Source organism: Python bivittatus, unplaced genomic scaffold (genome assembly GCF_059951505.1).
Source record: "Python bivittatus isolate LINGU-HERP-01145 unplaced genomic scaffold, Pbiv_v1 ctg000330_np1212, whole genome shotgun sequence".
Classification (NCBI taxonomy): domain Eukaryota; kingdom Metazoa; phylum Chordata; class Lepidosauria; order Squamata; family Pythonidae; genus Python; species Python bivittatus.
This window is the reverse complement of record NW_028277058.1, coordinates 18,495,943-18,519,903: the sequence shown is the minus strand read 5'-3', so window position 1 is coordinate 18,519,903 and position 23,961 is coordinate 18,495,943. Positions and strand designations below refer to the sequence as shown.

Genomic DNA, 23,961 nt, shown 5'->3' with positions numbered 1-23,961 from the left:
CCAGATAGTACGCCTAACAAAAGTTGCTTAGATATTAAATTAGATATTATATGTGCATGGCCCTGCAAGCAGTTTGGAGTTATTGTGCAAAATCTCTTGAAGGTACTGAGTTGGGAAAGTCTTTTAAAGCGTTTAGTTTCTAAATTACATCTGAGAGGAACTCAGAATTCAGTCAGAGTAACTAGAAATGGGATTTCAGATTTTTTAACTGCTACAGTTAAAAACAAGACTGCTACAGTTTTTTAATTTGCTACAGTTCCAACAAGAAGCCAGAAACCACATTCTTTTACTTTAGGAAAGAAAGTGGCTAAGAGATAAAGATTTACAGAGTTATGCATGTTATAAAGTGGACTTCTTTTTCCTCATAATAAAAATATTTAGACAGTTGATTAGCAATAGGTTCAAGGCAGTTGACAGAAGTGTATCTTCCCACACACTGTAAGTAATGTATACTCTGTTGCAAGATATAGCAAATACCACCATCTCCTCTATCATATATAACTATCTCCTCTATCTATAAATGTTTTGGAGAACAGAAAAAGAAAGATGTGAAACTTTTTAAACAAGATTACAGTAGTAGCGTAAAAAGCTACAATGGTGTGCAATTTTCCTGTTGATTTCCCGTGCTGTGTATACACACTAAAACATGGTGGAGAAACTCAGTTGATGAGTAACCGTGAAACAGGTACAATTAGTTGATGTCACTTTGTCATTAATTAATTCTGAAGTGCACAAAATCATTACCTTAGAAAGTGCTTCATCGTGGACAACTGTATTGGTTGTTAATAATACAAGAACAGTTTGAAGCAGCTTAAGTTCCTCAAGGCTATTTTCCATAAGTTGCCAAAGCATATTTATAACATTTCCAGCAGCAACCTTGGAAGAAATTCAGACATACAATTAGATGCCTAGACACAGAGGGGTCAGTCTTTAAATGGGTATTTGTTTTTAAATCCAGTAGACAATACATATTGAAAATATTTTCCTTCCTATTTTTATTTTTGATATTTTCATATGTACTTAAAGATGTTGGGCAAGGTTACTGAAAGTGGTCACTGTTTAATGACCACTTGTTCAGCAACTATTTGAACCTAGAACAGCACCAAACAAGTGGTAGTTACGACACATCCTCATACTTACAGCCACTGCAGCATCCCCACGGTCACGTGATCGCGATTTTGTGACCTTCCCTGCCGGCTTCTGATGAGCAAAGTCAATGGGGAAGCCGGCAGGAAATCGCAGTCGTGGGAGGTCCTCGCTTAATGACCCACATGGTCCTCGCTTAATAAGAGCAACTGGGACTGCCGGAACTGCCATTGCTAAGTAGCGTGGTCACATGGTTTTTTGACTTACGACCACGTTGCTTAATGATGGTGTTTCCGGACTCAATTAGTGTTGTTAAGTGAGGACTATCTATATTGGGAAATGAAATATGGTATGTTTAATCTTGAATACATAATAGAGGCCCTCCCCAAAGTATATATACTTATAAATTAAAGACATACATTTTCTTAAATTTAAATCATTCATTAACAGAAGAAAATGTATTTTCATTATATTTATTCAGTACTTTTCAAAGATCTTATAAATAGGGTTGAATAAATTATCTCAGAGCTATCAACATTAGTGGTATTTTTTTTAAATCATAATCCGAAGTATAAGGCTTAGTCTTGATAGAAAATTCCCAGTGGCCTTGCATAGCTCTTCCTACTTTTTAATGTTTCATCAATTATGGCTTCTGTTACATTAGCATCAATAATTGCTTCAATCTGTATATAAATAGAGCCCAGTACCATTTCTATACTGCCTGTCAGGAAGGTTACACCCAGGAGATAAGTTGTCCATTCCAATTTTAACTTCAAAACAAAAAAAATCTATTTATGTGATGAAAAAAGAAAGCTGGTTCACACCTAATTAATAAATGTGTTTTAGAAGATATTATCTGCCTAAACTAAGCATTAATTATATTATGATACATTAATTCTCATAATGCTATATGTAGTTCTGAAACTGAAAGGCCAAGTGCCTAGTGAGAAGCAACTCACTATTCCAACAATGTGGAATCTTCTCCCCCTGAGGTGAGGCTGGCCTCGCCATTGTTGAGCTTCCGGAGATCCCTTAAGACTTGGTTATGCCAGCAGGCCTGGGGACTCCAGGGGATGGGGGAATGAGTGAGGTGGCGCCCTTATTTTTAACTTTTTATTTTCTGTTTTATTTTGTTTCATATATTTTTAATATATTTTACTGTTTTTAGCTTTGTTGTATACCGCCCAGATTGCCTGTGGTGAGATGGGTGGCTATATAAATTGATATAATAATAATAATAACAACAACAACAACAACTCCTCCCAATATTCTGTAATAGTATTACACTGGTACCTCAGTTATCTATTACAATAATCTCAAATTTTCATAATTATGTTCCTTAATGATGTTTAATACCAGGAAATGTTTCTACTGTATAAAATCAGTTTGGTTACCTTACCTCTGAAACAACTTCATGAGACATGAGCCTCTGGATAGCAGCTAGACACAGCTGAGTGATTTTTGGTTCTTTTGTTCCACAACCCATTAGAAAAGGCTGAACCACTTCTGAGCTATTCTCTTTCAAAGCTTTGAAATTGAGGAGAGAAAACACAAGCAAGCAAACAAACAATAAATCAGGAACTCTTGGATATCTTTAATTATGATAAAATCTGATGAATGTTAATACAAACCATTACATGGGTATTTTGTGCAAAACATTTAAAACAAGACATGCTTTCCATCTTGATATTTTTATCTTAAATTAATATGTAAGATGAGAACTCTTTGAAGAAAGTACAAGGAAAAGGGAGCTGTGTGAATTTGTTTTCATCAGCCAGTCAGGTTTCTCCTACATTCACTGTTTTCTTGTTCAATTCTCATATATCATCCATTTTGATGTTCCTATGTGCCCATTTTATCACATGCTTGAGTAAATGGCTAAGACAGATTTTGTCTGAAATCTTTTTGAGCCATATTGCTATCAATTAACAACAATCAGTACTCAGTAAGGTAGATAATGACTTGACACAACAGAAGATAATTCATACTATATAGTCATGTCATCAGGATAAAAGATTCTGACGGTTATAAGTCCCATTCCACTATGTAGCCTTTTTCCAATATAAATTTGTTCCATTAGACTATATTCTTAATAGTGGTTTCATAGTAACAAGTTTAAATCATATGCTAGACTTCAATGCTATCAGGAATATAAAAAACTTTCAGATGTGCAAATATTACAGAAATAAAATCTGATTCCAAACAAGATTTTAACCAAAGCCTTGCCTCTCATTTATACTGAGCATTACATGCAGTAATGTTGCCTTACATTTAACAAATTTAGCAACAAATCCAATTGAAGAAACTAATGGCATGTTTTTATGCAAAATTCATTTATATTACTCATTTGGAGGCAAGCATCTTTATGTATTCATATATTTCATCTCCTGACAGCCTATGAGAAACAAAATACATCCTTTTTAACTTAGATACTATACCTGATCTTAGGCAAAAGGCCAAAAAGCTATTTAACTTAGAGAACCATCTTAGGTTGAGATACTAATGTAATGAAAGAGCTTTAAGTATGCATATTACTCCCTTAGCCATTTCTAAACCAAGTCCAGTAACTACAGTGTCACCAATGAAGATTAACAAGGATTAGTAACAGAGATTAAATTCTAACTAGTAAGACAGAAGAATGAGAGGCTTATTGAAAGAAAGAAAAAAGAAAAAGAAAAAAAGATGAAAGAATCAGTAAGAATGTTTTAATCTGAATTTCCAAGAAAATGTAAGTAGCAAAAGTATTTAGATATAAGATATCCCACATTATTCTGAAGCTCATTAAGTTTGTCCTTAATCATAGAGTGTGTCTGTCCTTATGAATGTTGACTTTAAGAGGTTCCTTTAGAATATAAAGGTAGTATAGTGCTATAATTAAAAATCAGTACTTCCATGACTTTCCAAATAACCTAAATCGGTATATTGCTCTGGAAAATCTACCTTTATACCACTCATACTACAATATTGGATTTTAAAACACTGAAGGATGAATTGTGCCATGCTGTTTAATAAGATGCTGACATTTAGACCAGTACCCTGATTAACTTATACAATAATTAAACACCCTCCAGTTAAATAATTAAATTAAATTAAATAGTAGTAGAAAAAGCAGTAATAAGTCTTGACCCCTATGATGAAGCTGTAAATATAACCCAGATATCAAACTATCTTCTTGTTCTTCAAACAGATGAGAAATATCTTAGAGCTATATAGCTGTCATTCCTACTTCCTCACCTATGTTAGCATCAATGGCTGTAATGAACACAAAAATAAAATAAAAAACCAATAATTTTAGTGCTACTAATATTAACATTAAAATATTGAAAAAAATCATCTATAAAAAGTTCATATTTGTAGTTCTATAACAATAAGTGGATCACAGGTGACTAGTCTGCTTGTGATGAAAACAGAATTATCTTTGCTGAAAATGCAGCATTTCTAGAAATGCACTGGGTTATAACATTAATACTAATATGATGACTGAATTCAAAATCAGACAAATTGGGGAATAAATGGATACAATCCTATCAAATCATGAATTAAAAATATAATTAATTTTTTCTCAGGTAATCTTTCTAAAAAACTTGTCTATGTGCACAGTACAATTCCATGTGTATCTGTTAAAATAGACAGTTTATGCCTGCTATTTCAAACAGTCTGTAAAAACATATCTTCAATGTCAGGTAAAGATTATAGCAACCAACCAACTAGTGCCAATTTTCATTTAAACCCTGCACTGATTCAGAAAATAGAGTACATTAAAAATAATCACATTATTACTAAATTACAGCCAATTTTTCATGTCGATAGGGAACCATGCAGAACACTTGGACTCAACTCTCATAGAGTAAGCAATTATTGTCATTCCAGGTGAATTCGCTCTTTGTACATAAAATATTTTTCCACATTAAAAAAGCAAATTCTGTTTTTTGAAACTTGATGTTACACATCACTTTTGATGAGCTGTAATGCCAATATTCTACAGCACTGTCCAAACATTCTGTACTTTATTATTAGCTCAAGATACAGTAATACACTATCATACAATAATAATAATAATAATAATAATAATAATAATAATAATTTAAGCTTGTATGCCGCCTGATTCTCAACAACTCATCCTATTAAAATATCTGTTTACATAAAATACTCATCCGATTAAGAAACAACTAAATTATGTATCATTAAAGATAAAAGTTTCTTTTTTATTAGCATAAGGGGGATCAATTAATACAAACTCACCTGCTTTGATTAAAAAGTTAAAATCCATTACTCCCAAATTCTAAAAATAATGACATTTAATATCAGATCAAACATAAAAGGTTTGATTCAAATAACTTTTTAATAAAATAAATTTTCTCATTTGTTCTGTTTGCAAATAATTACCTGCTAGGATGTCAGTGTTTCGTGTTGCTATTGTTTTTACTTTTATTATTCCCGACTCAGCAGCCTGTTAAAAAAAAAATTATGAATTCAGTTTATTTTGTACTTGTATAAAAGCAATTATTTGTTTAATTGAAGTGCACCTTAATGTCTTGTTCTTTTTACTGTTGCATAAATTGCATCCATAAAAGTGTATGCTCCTAGCTTAGTCAGATTTTATTTAAGTAAGCTATATCATGAGCCTGCATATACATATTATTTGCAGTTTCTCATTAATCATGGAAATGTATGTCAGTTGTTAGAAGAAAAAACACTCTGAGAAAAACACTTGTTTATAGTTTCTGTTTAAGCAAATTCCATATCAACCAAATCTTTTAAAATTAAGTCACAGAAGTTTAACATGAAGTTTGGAAGTTCACTTCATAAAGGCAAGTAGTAGGTGAGTATATATGCATGCAAAAGTTAGGTTAAGAGTCTCAACTGCCAAGGCAAAAAATTCCACACATTACACTTCAAGTAAATCTTTTTTGCTAACCTAGTGGAAAATAAAATGAAATAAAACCAGTAAATAGCTAAAAAGATGCTCAAATATTCCCATGTCAGCTAATACGCTAACTAAAATAACACTATGTTCTAATTTCTGCATTCACTCATCCCATTAAAAAAATGGAATGATATAAAATGGATTACAAAATTAATACAGTAGTAAAATCCTATGTATAATTATCCAAAGTAGTTTCCAATGTATTTAGTGGAATCATTTCTGGTAATGGTGCTCAGCATTGAGAAACTTTTAAAAAATGATTTAAGAAAAATCTTTCTATCTCAAATTAAGTTCAAAAATAATTTGCATTATTAAATAGCTAAAAACTTGAAACACTAGAGTGGAGCCAGAAGAAATCTGCTTCATTCTGCAACTTTGTTTGAAGGATAGTTCAAATTTTTAACAATTCCAGTGCATTAAGAATAATCAGCCAGTGACAAAACCAACAGAGTTTTTGAGGATTTTCCTCAGAGATTCTTTGCATGTAAAAGAAAACTGTAAAATTTATATTGTTTTTAAAATAACTTTATTAAATTTTAAAACATAAACAGTAAAAACTAACAAAAACTAATATTAAAGGAAGAAAATAAGAAAAAGAGAGGAAAATTAGAAAAAAAGAATGACCAAGATCAAAAGTGCAGAAAAGAAAAGAGAAAAACAACAAAAGAAAAAAAAAAAAGAACTGACTTCTGACCCTCCTCACAATAGATATAAGTAACAGTATACATCAATCTCTTGCTCTAACTTTACAACATAACTTTCACTATTACTATAAACCCATATTATTTCTGATAATCAAACTCATACAACATCATTTCATTTTTTTTGTTTCCCGCAGAAAGTCTATAAAAAGTTTCCAATTAACATTAAAAATTACACAATGTGTTTTCTCAGATCTAAGCCATCAATTGCACCAACTCAGCCAACTCCATCAGCTTCACCGTTCATTCTTCCATTGTAGGTAATATCAGATCCTTCCACCTTTGTACATATAAAAAACTTACTGCTTTAATGTACAAGAACAAAATTCCATAAATTTAATAACAAATGTATTTTAACCTTAGTCAAAAATAAATCCATTTTATATCCAACTTATCATTTTCTCTAAAAAAAAAAAAAGCAAATGAAATCTCTCCCCTTTATATACAGATCCTTAAAACCTTGCCGTTCAATCCAAAAAAAATCCCATTAATACTACCAAAAACCTCAACAAATATATTAACCATAATCAAATAAGTTCACTTTGTAAATCTTCTGTTTATTTTTAAGAAGCTTACTTTAATCCTTTCAAATACCGTCCCACAAGTTGATTCCCCATCATTCTATTTTTTTAAAAAAAATATTTATTTTTTTATTGTATTTATATAGCTGCCCATCTCACACAAAGTGACTCTGGGCAGTGTACAATAATTAAATAAAATAACAAATAGATAAAAACAATAATTATAAAAGATAAAGTGATTATTAAAATACAATATCAAAAATTAAAAAATTTTTAAAATATACAAAATATACTGTTATCATATATAAGAACAAAACTTCCACAAATTTAATAACAAATATATTTTAACCTTAGTGAACTTTATATACAGATCCTTAAAGCATCGTCATTCAATCCTGGTCACAAAAAAATCCCATTAATAACTACCAGAAGCCTCAGCATATATATTAACCATAGTCAAATAAATTCACTTTGTAAACCTGTTTACTTTTAAAAAGCTTAAACTTTAATCCTTTCAAATAATGTCCCACAAGTTGATTTCCCATCAGGCTCTCCTTGTCTTCTCCCAGAAACAGCCACAGTAATTTCTCTTCCCAGGAACACCCTCACTGGTTCAACAGATTCCTTTTGCAAATCCAAGATAAAAAGTCTTTCCAAGTCACTCTTCCATTATTTGTATGTCCCCTTTGATCATTGTGACATCAGTTGGTTTCATTTGTAAATCCATTCTAGCATCTTTTTCAATATCACTGTTATCCTTTGGCCATTTTAAATCCATATTTGAATCCATAGCTTCTTTGTTCATACCACCTTCATAGTCCAACATTTTTTTGAACTTCAATTCCACATTCGAGTCAATCTCTACCTCTTTTTCAAAGTTAACCATCTTACCCACTCTCTCCTCTTTTTTTCAAGGGACTTGAATTTAGCTCCTAATTCATCAAATATCGACTAAAGTAAACATAAAGGAGTTATTTTATCTTCTAATGGCTGCTCCAAATGACACCTTCTAGCCATTTCTTCCCCCAAAGCAAACTTCATAGCCATATTCTTTTTTTTATTTTCTATTTACACAAGTAAAATGTATAGCCGGATATAATTAATTACAAATGAAAGTGAACTGACAGTTCACGCCCTCTAGCATCTTTCAAGCTGGAATTGCTGGCAAGATGGATCCCCCGCCTCCTAGCCACTTGACCCGAAAGCCGTTCGTAGAAGGTTCCATCTCTGCAATTAGCTTTCGAAGAATGGCTGCCTGGAGATGGTATGAGTCGATTTTCTCGCTTCCTCCTTGATCTGGAGCAAGGATCTTGCTGACAGCCACCAATCCCGCTATGGTGCCATCTCCCCACTCATGGAGAGATGACTAAGCCACCATTGTCCCCACTGGAAGTCCCTTCTACTTTTTTTTAAATTTTATTATTATTCTATCTTTTTCTTCAGTTTGTATGAGTTTTTACTGTTATAATTTTAATCTTTAATACAATTACTATTTTTAAAAAACCATGGACAGCTCCATTAATGGTTTATTTTGCAACTTATCTTAAATGATGCCTTTTTAAATTTTTCAGGTACTTGTTCTCTGAAAAGAAAAAAAAAAGCTACATCTATTCTTCTCAGGTTCAGCCCAAGAATCACATGAGAGAGTTCGGAAATCAGCTCAGCTTCTTTATTAGCTTGCACCTAATAGACAGAATCTTGCCAGACTAACTCTAATTCCCCAACGAGAGCAACTATAAACATCAAGCCCTTAAGGAGGGGCCAGTCTCTTCCTCCTTACTTTCACACAGTCCAGGCGGGGGGCTGAGGAGGTGCTTGGAATGTCACTCCCCCTCCCTGTAACCTTGAAGCTCCCTTCCAGAATCTTCCCCGCTCATGCCTTCCATCACAATTCTGTTTGTTTTCATTTTCCTGAATAAACATTAATTTCTCTTCTGGAAACTCTATGCATTTAGAAGTTACTCCAATCTGATCTGTCATTGCCTTTCAAGGATGAATGTTCAGGGGAGAAGAAGAAACATGGGTCTCAGAGGAATGCTTCTCCCCATTCTCTGCTCAAGATATGTGTCAGCACATAAAACAATTACATATACTAAATCTGGTTGCTTTGGTTGGAATGAGGAATATTTGGAACCTTTTTCTACTGGCCAATGTTGAACCATGGATTTTACTTATTTATTTATAGAATTATTCATAGAATAATCACATAGATCTGTTCCTATGATTGCTTCCAGCAATGCCAGGGCCATTTGAAATGTTATCTTAAGGGGTTGGGGCTTATAATTTAATTAGTAGCATAAACATTATTTATGCTAGGTCACTAATTAGTTATTAATAATTACAATGAAGCAGTTGTACTACTTTGAATATTTAGTTGCTCTTACAACTGATGGGAAACTAACATCTCTGATGGTCAGATCAAGACAGTATACTTAAGTTATAATTTTCAGTGTGGCACATTTTTTGAAAAATGAGCACGTGTTACATCATATGGCAAATTATACTACTTCTTGAGATGTTTCAACAAAATTAACATACGATTTTTATATATTTTAATATATATACACAAAGTAATATAATCTAGCAAAGAGAAAGATTAATCTACAGAATATATTTATTAAGTTTGATGTAAACCTTGGTAATTAAATCAACAACCCAGATAAACTTTTCATTGTGGAAATTAAGTAGATCTACAACATAGTCTTTTTAGCACAATGTCAGCAGTACAGTGCCTCAGCAGATAGCAGCACTTAGCAAACTTTGGCTATTTCAGACACTAAGCAGGTCAATATGATTAATACATGAATGGGGGATCACATGGGAATTCCAAAGTTACTGGCTTGACTGGAAAGTTTTAAAAAAAAAATCCCAGAAGCCGTAACCAGCAAAAGTTCCATAACTTTGCCAAGAGAATTTTGTGAATGAAATCACTAGAGCAGAAATTAATTTAAAGGCAACTTTGTCTTTTACATAACTATAATAGTAAATAGAGTACCTCCATAGTTAGGCCACTTAGTATGATTTAATTTGATTTGAATTCTGTATCACCCAACTCCAGATGAACTCTGGACGATTCACAATATAAATTTTATAGACTTCCGGTGGGGACAATGGCAGCTTAGTAGTCTTTTTGTGAGAGGGGAGATGGCACTGCAGCTGGATCAGTGGCTGGCAGCATGCGCTGGCTGCCCAAATTGCTTCGGATTAAGGAGGAAGCGAGAAATCAACTCATTCAGTCTCCGGGATGGCCATTCCTCATATGCTAATCATAGAAACGGAAGCTTCTGCGAATGGCTTGCGAGCGAGTGGCTCGGAGGTGGGGGATCCATCTTTGTTCACAACTGCGGTGCAGCCTAAATATGGACACCAGAAGTGGCCAAAGCCCATTTTTAAATTACTTTGGAATATACTGAAGTATAAACAGTAGTAAGGTTTTTATATGTACAAAGGTGGAAGGATATGACATTATCTATAACTTTATTTTTATATATGATAACAGCAGTAAGGCTTTTAAATGCACAGAGGTGGAAAGACAAGACATTACCTACAGTGGAATAATGGCTGGTGAAGTTGATGGAGTTGGCTGAGATAGTGAAATTGACAGCTTTGATTCAAGATGAGATTGTGTAATTTTAGTGCTAACTGGAAATCTTTTCTGGACTTTTTACAGGATACAGAAAAGAATGAAATTATGTTATATGGGTTTGATGATTAGAAATAATATAGGTTAATAGAAATAATGGAAGTTATGATGTATATTGTTACTTATACCTGCTGTGGGGAGGATCAGAAGTCAATTTTTCTTCTTTTGTTGTTTTTCTCTTTTTCTTTTCTGAACTTTTGATCTTTACTATTTTCTCTTATTTTCTTTCTTAATATTAGTTTTTGTTATTTTACTGTTTTTAAATTTTTTTAGTAAAGTTATTATTAAAAAAAATAAAAGAAAGAGTAGAAGGTGCAGAAAAGAAAAAGAGGAAAAATAGAAAGAGAAATACGAAAGAAAAATAAGAACATAGTAAAGAAAAAGAAAAGAAATATATAAAGAAATGACTTCCCACCTTCATCACAAGTATAAACAATTTTAGTAGCTCATCACCTTCTCTTGTTTGCTTCTAACAATCTTAATCTTTAGTCTCTTCAAATAATGTCGTAGAACGTGATTTCTTTTCATTTCTTCTTTGTCCCTTCTCACAAAATTCTTCAAAACTTTATCAAGCCTCTTTTGTAAATCCAATACAGGAAAATTATCCAGGTCACTCTCTTGGTTTGTTTTTTGTATACCTCTTTTAATTATTAAAACATCAGACTTTTTTTTTCCTATATCCAGTGTCCAGTTTTCTATTTTCCATGTCATTCTTGTAGCCTGTCATTGTAAATCCACTTTCAATTCAGTCTTGACCTTGTCAGGTAGAACTTGTTTCTCTTCCATAACATCTTTTAGACACAGTCTATCTATAGAGGCAGACACCACTAAAATTAACTTCTGGGTCCACTGTTCAAGAATATCTTCAATATGTTAGAATATTTTGCTTCATTCTGTAATTGTAAGTCGAGTTTAAGTGTTCTTCTTTAATTGTAATCTTTAGTGGCCTCTAGTTCCCTCTAATGACCAATTTTTAAAATCTTATTTTATGTATTTTTAAAAAAATTCAAAAGAAAAGCATTTTCCCATGGGAAGGATTCTTTATAATTAATTCCAAAATCTTATTTCAAATTTATCTGGACCCTTAGTCCATTTGTAACTTTCTAAAATGAAAGTTTTAATCACCTTTTTGCTATTTATTCAAAAAAAAAAAGTCCTTAAACTTGTAGTTAAAACTTCTTTCACCAAGGATTCAAGGAAACTCACCCAGTGCTGTAAAATTTGTCAATCCAAAGGTTCCTAATAGCTGAAAAGCAGATAGCAAGCAATTTCTTAAAGTGATTAGAAAAGGAAGTATGCAAACCTAGTGTTCTTTCAAAGATACCAACTGCAGTTTGAGCAAGATGGTTATTCCTTCATCTCCCAGAGCTCTAAACCCACCAGAGACTGCTATCTTGTGGTCTTGCAAGGAGCAGCTGTCAGGAGCACTTGTGGGCAATCTCAAGTCCTCTCCTTGTCCAGAGGAATTATTGAAGAGCCGTCTACTCGCTGGCTCTTCATTCCACTGTGGTTGCCAGCTCCACTTTTCAGAGCTGTCTTCAGTCTTCCATTTCTTCCTCTGGAAGCCAAGCTGTCCATGGTTTTTTAACAGTACCCATTCACAGAAAGGGTCAGACACCACACACAAATAAAAGCAAACAATGTAATGATGCACTATTTTTTATTGTCTTTTTAAAGTGTGTAAAGGTTAATGTTATAAATTATTTGCCATGTGATTATATATACCACTCAATTTCATAAGGGTTTAATCAAGGATCAATTCACAAACATATTTGAATACTTTTGCTTCAATCCTAAGATGATCCTCACACAAATGCAGAGGGGAAGATATCCATATTCCCCATAATATATTGACACCATTTATGGCTGTGACCAAAGTAAAAAAAAATGTTTTTGAGAAATGCTGAGAATTGAGAAGAGTTAGGTTGAAAAATAGCAAGGGTTTAATATGCTTGATATACACAATTTTTATACAAAGCCAATGATTAACTCTATTGCTTCAAGCGTTTGGACAACACACAATTAGCTTGGTTTTCTTGAAGTAAAAATAAAAAAACTCTTCAGGCCATGGAAATCTGGAGATTTCATTAATCAATAAAATAGCAGGTGTGGTTTCCATCCCTGTTGGCACTGGATGGCACTAGCTGAAGCAAGGAGAACTGAGGATGAACTGATATTCAGTTAAACAAGCATTCAGAGACTGAGGAAAATAAAAAGATGGCTGCCTGACAGGAAAGTACTTCATTGTTGTTTTTATAGTTAAAAATTCATGAGTTACAAAGTAATGCTATCATTTCTATACTTTCTCTGTGTATAGTGCTTTAAGCAAGTTGTTGAATACAAAAGTGTGCACTGCATTACATCTCCATTTTCAAGGCCTTATGAAAGGCCAATAGGAACAGGGCCAATCTAATCTCAGGGGTGATGATGTTCCAAAGGGCAGGTGCCATGGCTGAAAAGGCTCTCCTTCTGGGCCTACCAGCCAACACTTCCTAGCTGAAGGTACCTGAAGCATGCTCTTCCTGCCAGATTGGGTAGGACGGGCAGAAACAATTTGTAGTGAACTCTTTATTATGTAACAAAAATAATTTCCTTGGCTAATATTACTGAGTGGTAAAATAGCATTCAGCACAGACTATATCCCACTCATTTTTGTGGCTCCAGCATGAAAACTGAGGGACCAAGGGGTTGTTTTAGGTTCCACCATATTAGGCCTTGGAACCTTACAATAAATGTACACTTCTTCTTTTGCTCAGTAATGCTACTTATCTGTCTCAACACATTTTTTTTTCTGGTAAGACAAAAAGCAGCAGGAAAATATGGGAAGATTCCAATTGCAAAATGGCTACCTCTGGACCTTACCTACATAAAATTCCATGTATGTGGACAACTGAACAGTAACAATCTAGTATAGAAGCCCTCTTGAAATTCTGATCTATAGTATTTTACAGAAACTAGAGTAAGGTTTCCCAAGTGTTCTTTTTACAGCTTTGGAGATCTCCACTAAGGATAATCAATTGATCAATCACTCATTTTTAAAATTTAAATCTGTAAGTTTCAGTATAGCCTAGAAATCAATAAAAAGGGTCAGGTAAGATAAAGACAACAGGAAAATTTAGATATTAATTTTGATTATAAACTTTTCCGCTGCCACATCCTTGCTCTATTGATCCTTAGCTGCTTTCAAGGCACTGGAGGACATCCATTGCTATCCGCCTACCCAATCTCAAACTATATATAATCAAACTGTGAGTTCCAAAAAGATTTGGGAACTGTTTATGTATGGCTTTGAACTTGAATCTCAGCTGTAATGCAAATCAGACTCTGGAATTCACACATTAGTTAAGTCAAGACAGAAAAAAGTTTAAGTAATCCCATTTATGTCTCTGATTAATGTTATGAATAATACTTATGTAGTATATTTCTACTGGCAACTAACAACTAACAAATATCACAAAGACAACTAACACATACAAATATACCTGTCATACTATATTAATGTCGTAAAATATTAAAATACTTTCTTGCAATTTAAAAGTCCAAGTTAAAAAGATGCATCTTAAACTGCTTTCAGAAAAGTCTGAACATTGAGCTCCAATATAACCCTCTGAAGGAAGAGCATTCTACAGTTTTGGAGCAATAGAAAAAAAAACCCTTTTTATACATGAACTTCTGCACATGGGAATTAGTACTTGCCAAAGGGTTGGACTTTCTTGACAGGAACACAATGAGAAAGGAAGTTCTTTAGTTACCTAAACCTTAAGCTGTAAAGTTTAATGGTCAATATTTAGGATCTTTAAATACTGGTAGAGCTATAATGACAATACTATACAATTTGACAATATAGCTGCTGCCCTCTGGCAACTGAAGCTTTTAGATATTCTTAAAGGATAGCTCTGAATAGAGGATATAATAGTTTAAGCATGATGCAATCAAGGTATAAATAACAATTGCCAGATTAGGCTGATTCAGACATAGTTGCTATTCATCTAACAAACCCTTTTAATTTATTGTATTTTATAAGTATGATTTCACACAAATCATGCCCTTATTGAATACAAGCTAAAGTGCTAGACTTTCCGGTACAATTTTAAGTAAAACCAAGTTCTATATTGAAAATGAAAAAAATCAGAATAAAAAATGATAGGCAGAGAAGTGTTAATATTTTAAAAAGCCAACTAATAAAGTTTTTAAGATATTTAGCTTACTTCTTACACAATGCTTCTCAAACATTATTTCCCTAAGAAACAGACAATCCACATAAAATTATACCTCCCCACTTTAAGTAAAAACACAGAACAGACATTTTAAAGAAATATTTGCAAATAGCTATGTGTTATACAGAGTTATCAAAATTCTTTACAGTAAAACAGTTCTAAGCATTGGCAGGAGTCTGATGATATAACTCAAGGCCCTGCTGACAGCAGCCTGGCAATGAAATAATGAAAACTGAATAAAACTTTCCTTGGTCCTATTGTTCAGACCAGTGTTTCTCAACCTTGGCCACTTTAAGATGTGTGGACTTCAACTCCCAGAATTCCCCAGCCAGCCATGCTGGATGGAGAATTCTGGGAGTTGAAGTCCACACATCTTAAAGTGGCCAAGGTTGAGAAACACTGGTTTAGACCAATCAAGCAGTGACCTGTTTTCCTAAGGGTCCGATTGGGAAAAGATTGGGAGGTCTTAGGATCCTTTGTATTTTGTAACTTTACTCTTCCCATCTCAGGCCTGCTCTTTTTTACAGCTTTCTAAGGTAAAATTTCCCAACTGTAAAAACTGTTGGGAAAGTGAGAGGATGAGACTAAGATTAATCCACCATTCATATTTCCTCTCTAAGTCTAAGCTCTTTTTCTCTCTGAAGCTAGAAAAGGGAATCTGAAATCATATGGCTGCTGGGATACTGCAACCAGACCACAGGACTGCATCCTACAACGAATAAACTAAAACTCTCACAATGTATACTTGGCAGTATTACAAGACTCGCTATTTACATGCTGATATTATTACTTGATATACTTAACTGATCAGTGACCATTATATCCTAACATGTCAGGTATGGAAGAGAATAGTATGTAGATGACACATACAAACTCGCTACTACATATTGTAAATACAACTTACAAATCAGAATCTCATCAAAGTTTGAAAATATATTTGTGTAAGATTACCCACTCTTGATGCCAGCTCTGCCAGCCAAGTGGGAGAGTTAACATTATGGTATATACAGATGAATACATCAGACACTTATTTATCTACTGATGGAAAAAATAGTAATAGTATGAGTATATATAAAACGGAGGTCTCCTTTGATTATTACAACACTCTTATTATCACGTCATGTCTTCAAACAAGAATTTGAACCGAAGGTTAACCAATACGATAGTAAAAGACAGCCAAGCTAGGCAGAATGTGTTGTTTGAGAGACTATTTTGAGCAACATTAGGTGCCGAAAAGACCTCGTGCAGGAGACAAAACAGTACCCTAAGTTCAGTACATGAGAGACAAGAGTTAAATTAGATTAACCTGAATTAAGGCACGCAACCGAGAGCGCGGGCAATGCAAAGAGAAGCGCTGCGGTCGGTCAACCGTGGCGAAAAGATCCACACGTCTCAATCGAACTGTTTTCAGTTTACGAAAGAGAAAAGCGACGGCGCTACCATACCCAACGACGTAGAGGGAATCCCTCCAGGACAAGAGAAAGAGAAGCCACCACAAATTCACACGCGCGTCGAAAGGGAGCCTCGTCCAGCACAGACACCCCCTCCCATTCCCGCGCCAAGTCCCTCTCACCTCTTTGACGGGAGGGAATTTTTTGCGGCACTCCAGGCTCAAGGCCCGTAGGTCGCCCTGCATATTTTCCAGCAGTTTCTTCACGGCCTCAGGACTGCTAGTGCTGGCCATGGCTCCGCCGCGGGATGAGCACAGCAGCGGGGGCAACGAGAGGAGGCCCACAAGTGACCAGCCGGCCGAGCCAGCGTCAGCCGTCTTCCGAGGGGCTTCCCAAAGCCAGTAAATCCCGGAGGAAACTACTGTTGGCTCAGGAAGGCAGGTTGTCCCACTCCTCCTCCTCCTCCTCCTCCCCCCGCAGGGGCCGGGCCGGCCGCGTCCACGTCCTCTTCAGATCCCACAATGCCAAGCGCTGCGCACGTCAACCCCGCTTCCGCACGCGGGGCCTCTGGGGAAGAGGAGGAGCGCTCCGCAGCGGTAGGGCGACTCGGGGAGCGGTCTCCACAGCGGCCCTCGGAGTCGGGTAGGCTCCGGGATCTGGCAGTACTGCGACTTTTGATTCCGCGGCGGGCGCTGTGCCAGTATCGGGGCTTAATTGGAGGCAAGACTCAATTTCGACACAAATGAAATATCCGTTGTTTTCTGGAGAGCATAAAGGGGCGCATGTAAGGGAAGCTTCAACTGTAGCACCACCTTTTGCTGCGGCTTTGGATTTAGGGGGGTTCTAAGCACTTTTTTTTCGGTTTGCTCTAACAAAGATAAGGAGAATCAAGTGGGTGGCTACGTATATCTTTTATTTATAGTTCAATAGACTTTGCTGCTGGGTAAGTACAGTACGTATAGGATTGTCAGGTAACGAATAGGGTCAGCAAACAAATGCTCTTTATTAAACTTTCAAATTAGATTTCCTTGCCTGTTTTTCAACTTTCATTTTATAAAATTGGTTCCTGCTGTTGTGGTTTTTGACCCTTCCTCATACATTTCACTTATTTCATGCAGTATAATAATATCCTTCCATCATAGCTTTAACCTTAACTTTTTTTTTTTTTTTTGCATTAAGCCACGTGCAGAAATCTAGTGGTCTATGGATGTTTTCCTTGTTTAAAATGGAAACTGTCCCAGGAGATTAATAACTGTCAGCGTTTGAAAATGCATATGCTGTACACTATCCTGCAACCTGTATTTAAAAGCAAAACAATAACTTCTTGGGAGATACCAAAAACTATTTCTTGGTTGAGTATGGGTTTAAAGATTTCATGTTCTGTTTGAGCTTGTATACTTGCTCCTCTGAGGCAGTATTTCCTATCTGAAAACGTTTATCATATTAGAGACAGAGTTGTATTTTTCTGGTAAACACACAATGTGTTAAAATCCCCTTTCTTCCTAAATGATCAGCCATAGGAATCCAGTTAAATTATCTCGTTCTGCCAACTTCTGTATGCAAACTGAAACCCAGTACAAAGCTTAAAGGGTTTTGCCAGACTACTGCTGTTTACTTTAGAGCAGATGTGGGAAAACTGTCGCTCTCCAAATGTGAATTCCTAAGTTCCATTATTTCCAGTGGTCAGGGTTGCTAGGAGCTGTGATTGGACTAGAGTCTTGAGTCTTAACTTATTAAGGTATGTCACGGGGTGGAGAAATACGCAATTGATCTTTCATATTCAACTCCAAGCATTGCTTCCATTAAAAATTAGTCAACGGTATCATGTGATATAGATGACTTTAGTAAAATGACAGAGATGAACTATCTTAATACAGCAGTGTGGTAAAACAGGCATATGATTAACCTTATGTTTATGCACATGATTGATTAAAGTGTCTATGTTTAGCACAGCTGTTTACATGCTTAAAAGTATTAGCCTCTGAAATATTTTAATTATCATATCCTGTCATGTAGCCTGTAATTGCATCTTGCATTATGTTGTAAGAATGCATACAGCTATTCAAGAGGCTAAAGGCAATACTGATGCTGGTGGGAACATTTTATATAGGTTGAGTAATAGTTCTTGATTTTGTTCCATATATGAGTGCTGCTTTGTTAAATAAATCATGAGACTTCATGATACTACTTTAGTTGCTTTAGTTATTGAAGATGTACATATGTACATCATGCTATTCCCTTTTGGGGTAAGTGGTGTTTTGCAAAGTGCAAGAAAAAGAATAAGGAATAGTAAGCTAAAGAAAGGCGTACGTTATGAAAACAAAACATAGCTAAAGCTAGTTTACAGGAACAGTGTTTACTATACCTCTCTCCAACTTTCTTGGGCTTCCCCTTCCTCTTAACCCTTTTACTTTTTCTTCGTATACAGATAGTCCTCACTTACCAACTGCCTTGTTCAGCAACTGTTCAAGGTTATGATGGTGCTGAAAAATAAGTTTACGACCAATGCCTGCATTTACAACTTTCATAGTGTCCCTCAAGTCACATGATCACCATTACAGTCAGTATGCATTGTCCTGTGCCTGACCTGTTGTTTTTCTTCCCACCACCTTGCCGAGTGGAGAGATTGGTGAGGAAGGGATTACAAGAGAGTAAGCAGGCATACAATGGGGAATACACATCAAAAGCAATGTGCTATGCAAACAGCTCAGTGTATTCCCCATTGTGTGCCTGCTTACTCTCTTGTAATCCCCTCCTCTCCGATGAATGTAAATACAAACATTCATTCACTTATTATGCCAGTACTGAGGTAAGCATTCCAACCGGTGGAGGAGTGGTTAGGAGGCAAACAAAAGCAGTAGGTGTGAAACTGATTAGCCTTGTCAGTTTCCAGCCCTCCATTCCAGTACCACCAGGGTGAGCATTGAAAAGGGTAGGGGAGTGGGGAAGTCCTCATTCATTCTCTCTAGTGAACTCAAAATATTTATTTTGGTCTGATCACTCACTTTTGTGTTCAGTCAACATTGATTCAGCACACATTCATTCTTGCTGCTGTCTTCTTTGTTTTATATTTCTACATACTTTTTTTAAGTTAAAACATCCAAGGGCACATCTTTATTTTACTATCTGCTCAATATTGAATCATTTGCTTAATATTTCATTTATTCTCCTATGTTTACTATATATTGCTCTTACAGGTAGTCCTTGCCTAACCACCATTAGTTTAATGATGGTTCAAAGTTATGATGGCCTTGAAGAAAGGGCTTTACAACCTGTACTTGCACTTATGACCGTCGCAAACCGTCGCACCACCTCCTGCAGTCATGTGATCATGATTTGCAATCTTTTTACGACAGTTGTTAAGCGAATCACCATGGTTGTTAAGCAAATTCCAGCAAAAAATCCATTGGAGAAGCTGGATTCACTTAACGACCATGTCATTTGCTTAATGACACAGTGACTCACTTAATGACCATTGTAAAAATGGTTGTAAAATTGGGTCCGGTCACATGGTGACTCACGTAACGACTGCCCTGGTTAATGACCAATTTCCTGGTCCCTATTGTGGTTGTTAAGTGTGGACTACCTGTACCACATTCAGTAATAAACTTTTGAGCAAAAATTCCATAATTGAAATCTGTTCACTTTATCATACAATTTGTCTAAATCACATAGAGAACAATAAACGTCCTTTCTCACATTCATGTATTTCTCAGTGAGCTGCTGAAGAGCAAACATTTGGTCTCTGTACTCTCTGTGTGCGAGAAAGCTTCATTCTATTTCCCAGATTTTGCTCATTGTCACCTCTTGCCCTTTCAGTTAGAATTCTGCCAAGCACCTTCCCAGGTACACTTAACAAATTAATCCCACTATAGTTTTTGCTTTCTTTCCCTTTGTGTGAGGGAACATATTGGCATTCCTCCAGCTGTGAAGCACAGTGCAGTTTGCACCCATATTGAACAAGATTTCCATCAAAGTACTTCTGCATTTCTCTCTTTTAATCTTAACTATTCTTTGCAGCTACCTTTTTTCCTCCATCCACATTATAGATTAACTTTCTCTCATCCTTACTTTTGTAGCAATAATTCTCTTGCATGTGTTTTTTTTTCTCACCCACTCTCTTTTATTTTATATTAAGCATCCTTTTTCATACTTTCCATTATCATAATTCCACACACTTCTGGGCTCTTTATAACATAATTTTCATTCTGTTCCAAGCAGCTTCCACATCCTCTTTTCTTAAGTCCACTTTCATTTATTCTATTCAGATATTTACTATTTTTTTTTTAATACAGGACTCATAATTTCTCTTCCTCCTGTCATTCTATTTTCACCCTTGCTTATTTCACTTCTTTCCTTTCCTTCCATATTGTTTCTAAGATCCACTCTTGATAGTACCAAAAAAATGGTGTGTCTCACATTCAGAGCCTCCCATCACCTTTATATTCTTCACCAGTTCAGTTTTTCATCATAAACAGTCAAATCAAGTACATTTTTCTTAGATTTAGATTTTAGATTCCTTTGCCATGTGTATGCATAAATAGACATGTGATTAAATCATTTATTCAAAAATATCTTTTTCTAAGCAGATACTAACAAAACAGTTATTACTCTTATTTGTTCTTGGGTTTCTGAATGGCCCAGTGACTTTTTCAATACTCATTTCATTCCAGTTTATTTGTGTCACCTAGCACTTCCCCCCCCCCTCTTGGATGACATTCATTTAGGATTTTACACAGCCCTTTTTACAAAACTCGTCTCTACTTCTTTCATTATCCACCATTCACTGGAGGATGACAATTAACAATTTAGCCCTTTCGTTCATCATTAAACATACCCCAGAACTTCCCAGGATGTATTCATTAGCTCCATTTCCCCAAATCAGATCCTAACTCAGATAAAGCTACAGAAATCCTTCATATTTATTAAGTATCATTCAAAGTCAAGCTTGATTTCAAAGAGACTTTTACTTCAAAGAGGCAAGCAATGCACTGAAAATAAAATAAAAACATCTAACAAATATGAAGTGCAGCCATATTTCTTACTCATATTTTCCTTACTATTTAAAATAAGCACTGTAATTTACATATAAGATCATGCTGTTCTTGTAAGCATCCCAGTGATTCATCTTTGTACATTTCCAAACTGAATGCATGCTTCCTTGAAATATGACTAAAGCTAGATCACAATTCCAGATCTGTTACGTAATTCATGGATATAGTTATATTAATATTTAAATTACTGTTACATAATACTTAATATTACAGATAACTTATGATTGGTATTTCATTTTTTCCATTTCTAGTTTACCAAACGTCAACAGTAACTTTTTAATTATAGCTTCTATATTGTAATATATATATCTGTGTGGTCGCTAGGAGTAAAAAATGACTTGATGACATATAATTAATCAATCAATCTGTATTGTAAAGCTTTATTTTACTGAAAATGGATTGAAACTATTATTTTCTTCCATTACATACTGAACATAATGCTATCTTAATTCAAATTACTATGGAGTCACTAATTAAAACACTATTCAGTTATTACTTATTTGCCATATGTGTGCATGGAAATAATCCAGCATTCCATAATATTTGATATGCCACAGGAGTCTGTCATGCATTACAATTTCCTGTAATAATTAATTAATCATTAGTCAGGTTTGTGCAGATGCAGTATTGGGCTGAAGACAAATTGACTTACCTATAAGTAATAAAAAATATAAATGTAAACAATTCTGCACCTCAAAATAAGTATTGTCAGAGAATAACAACTCTTTCACTTAGAACTCAGTAAGCAAGCCAGTGTGCTATAGTGGTTAAGGTTGTGATTGGCACGGTAGAGACCAATCTTCAACGCCACCCTCAGTTACAGAATCTTATTGGGTGACTTTGGGCCAGTTACAGAGTGGTGACAAATGGGAGGAGAGAGTGGTTGTACACTACCTGTGTTGAATAAAAGGCAGAATATAAATTTCATTAAATCTTGAACTAGCACAGTATCCTCAGGAATCTCTTTATTAGAATTCCATTTATATATGTCCTATAGTCTATAATGCTATCATAGAAAGTAAGTGTCATTTATAACTTAAGTACGGTGAAAGGAAAACACCAATCTCCTTTTGAGTAATATAGAACAGAGTATGAGTTTTCACAGACTCAGTGCCTGCTGAGCTTAAAGGCTGCTCTGAAGAAAGTAAGGATTTGACACTGTCCAGGCAGAGAGGATTGCTGGTCTCAAGCTAGAAAGCCTTTCTCAGAGGGAAGGAAGTGAGCCAACTAAAATTTGGAGGTTGGAAAATGCAGTTACCTCTATAATCATAAAACTCTGTTGGCTGTCACCTGTAGAGAATTTGTAGGCAGGTTTTCCTGAACATGCCTACATGTGTTTCTGTCTAGTTAAAAAGGCCATGGTTATTCTGGTGATGTACAACACCAAAAACAGTTTAATGAAGAAAGAATAATGATGTGGACAGAGCAATAAAGCATGATTGAGCATATGAATTCACATAATGGCCCTGCCCTCCACATAGCCCAAGGCCTTGGGGGAAAAGCCATGTTTTTAAGGACTGTTTAAACCAAGGCAGGGTAGGGGCCATACAAATATTTGGGGTGGGGAATGGAGGTGCTGTTCCAGATAGCAGGGGCTGCAACAGAGAAGGCCCATTTCCTGGATCTTATCAGATGGCACTTCTTGATTAATTGGATGTGCTGCATGCCAATTCTGTCCAATTGTAAAGGGTAGGCAGAAACTATCGGAGAGAGTCCCTCAGCCAGACCCTCTGTCATGAATGATTTTATAGGTGGTAACTAGCCTGTGAATTGCAACCTGGCTAACTGGCAGCCAGTGCAGCTTATAAAGCAGAGGCATTACATGAGTGTAGTATGGCATACCCAGTACTGCTCATGCTACTGCATTCTAGATCAGTTGCACCTTCAAAGTGGTCTTTAAGGGCAGCTCCTATAGAGTGCATTGCAATTGTCCACTTGTGTAGTGATTAAGATACGAATAACTGTCTGTAGGACCTTCTGGTTCAGGAATGGGTGCAACTGGTGCACAAGAGGAATCCATGCAAAGATTTTCCTGACCACAGCTGCCACCTGCTTTTTGGAGCAGGAGCTGCAAGTCCAGGAAAAAACACAAATTGGGCACCAATCCTGAATAGGGAAATGCAACCCCACTCAGGATTAAAGATAAAATTAGCCAGTAAGTCTTGCTAGGGTTGAAGCTGAGTTGATTTTTCCCCATCCAGATTCTCATAGGCTCCAGACATTGGGACAAGACCTTAATAGCATTACTTGGTCAGGCCAAGGTTGAGATACTGATGATGCCTGACTCTGAACTGATGACCTCACTCATCAGCCTCACATAGATGTCAAACAGGAGGGGTGAGAACATTAAGTGGTGTGGCACCCTACATATCAGGGGCTTTGGCCACAAACATTCTCTTCCTGCCAACATCGACTGGAACT

The 23,961-nt window shown here is 35.5% G+C and overlaps 1 protein-coding gene across 2 annotated transcripts in view; it reads right to left on the bottom strand.

Moving 5' to 3' along the window:
* MON2 (MON2 regulator of endosome-to-Golgi trafficking) overlaps nt 1–16,952 on the bottom strand; it is a 65,571-nt gene extending 48,619 nt beyond the window's left edge. For both annotated transcript variants that reach the window (XM_088141772.1, XM_088141773.1), the window contains exons 1-4: nt 16,669–16,952; nt 5,473–5,536; nt 2,486–2,613; nt 745–876 (exon numbers count right to left, since the gene is read on the bottom strand). In XM_088141772.1, coding sequence (XP_087997898.1) covers nt 745–876; nt 2,486–2,613; nt 5,473–5,536; nt 16,669–16,779 — 435 coding nt within the window. In that variant the 5' untranslated portion in view covers nt 16,780–16,952. The remainder of the gene's footprint in view (nt 1–744; nt 877–2,485; nt 2,614–5,472; nt 5,537–16,668) is intronic.
* Between the last annotated feature and the right edge of the window lie 7,009 nt (nt 16,953–23,961).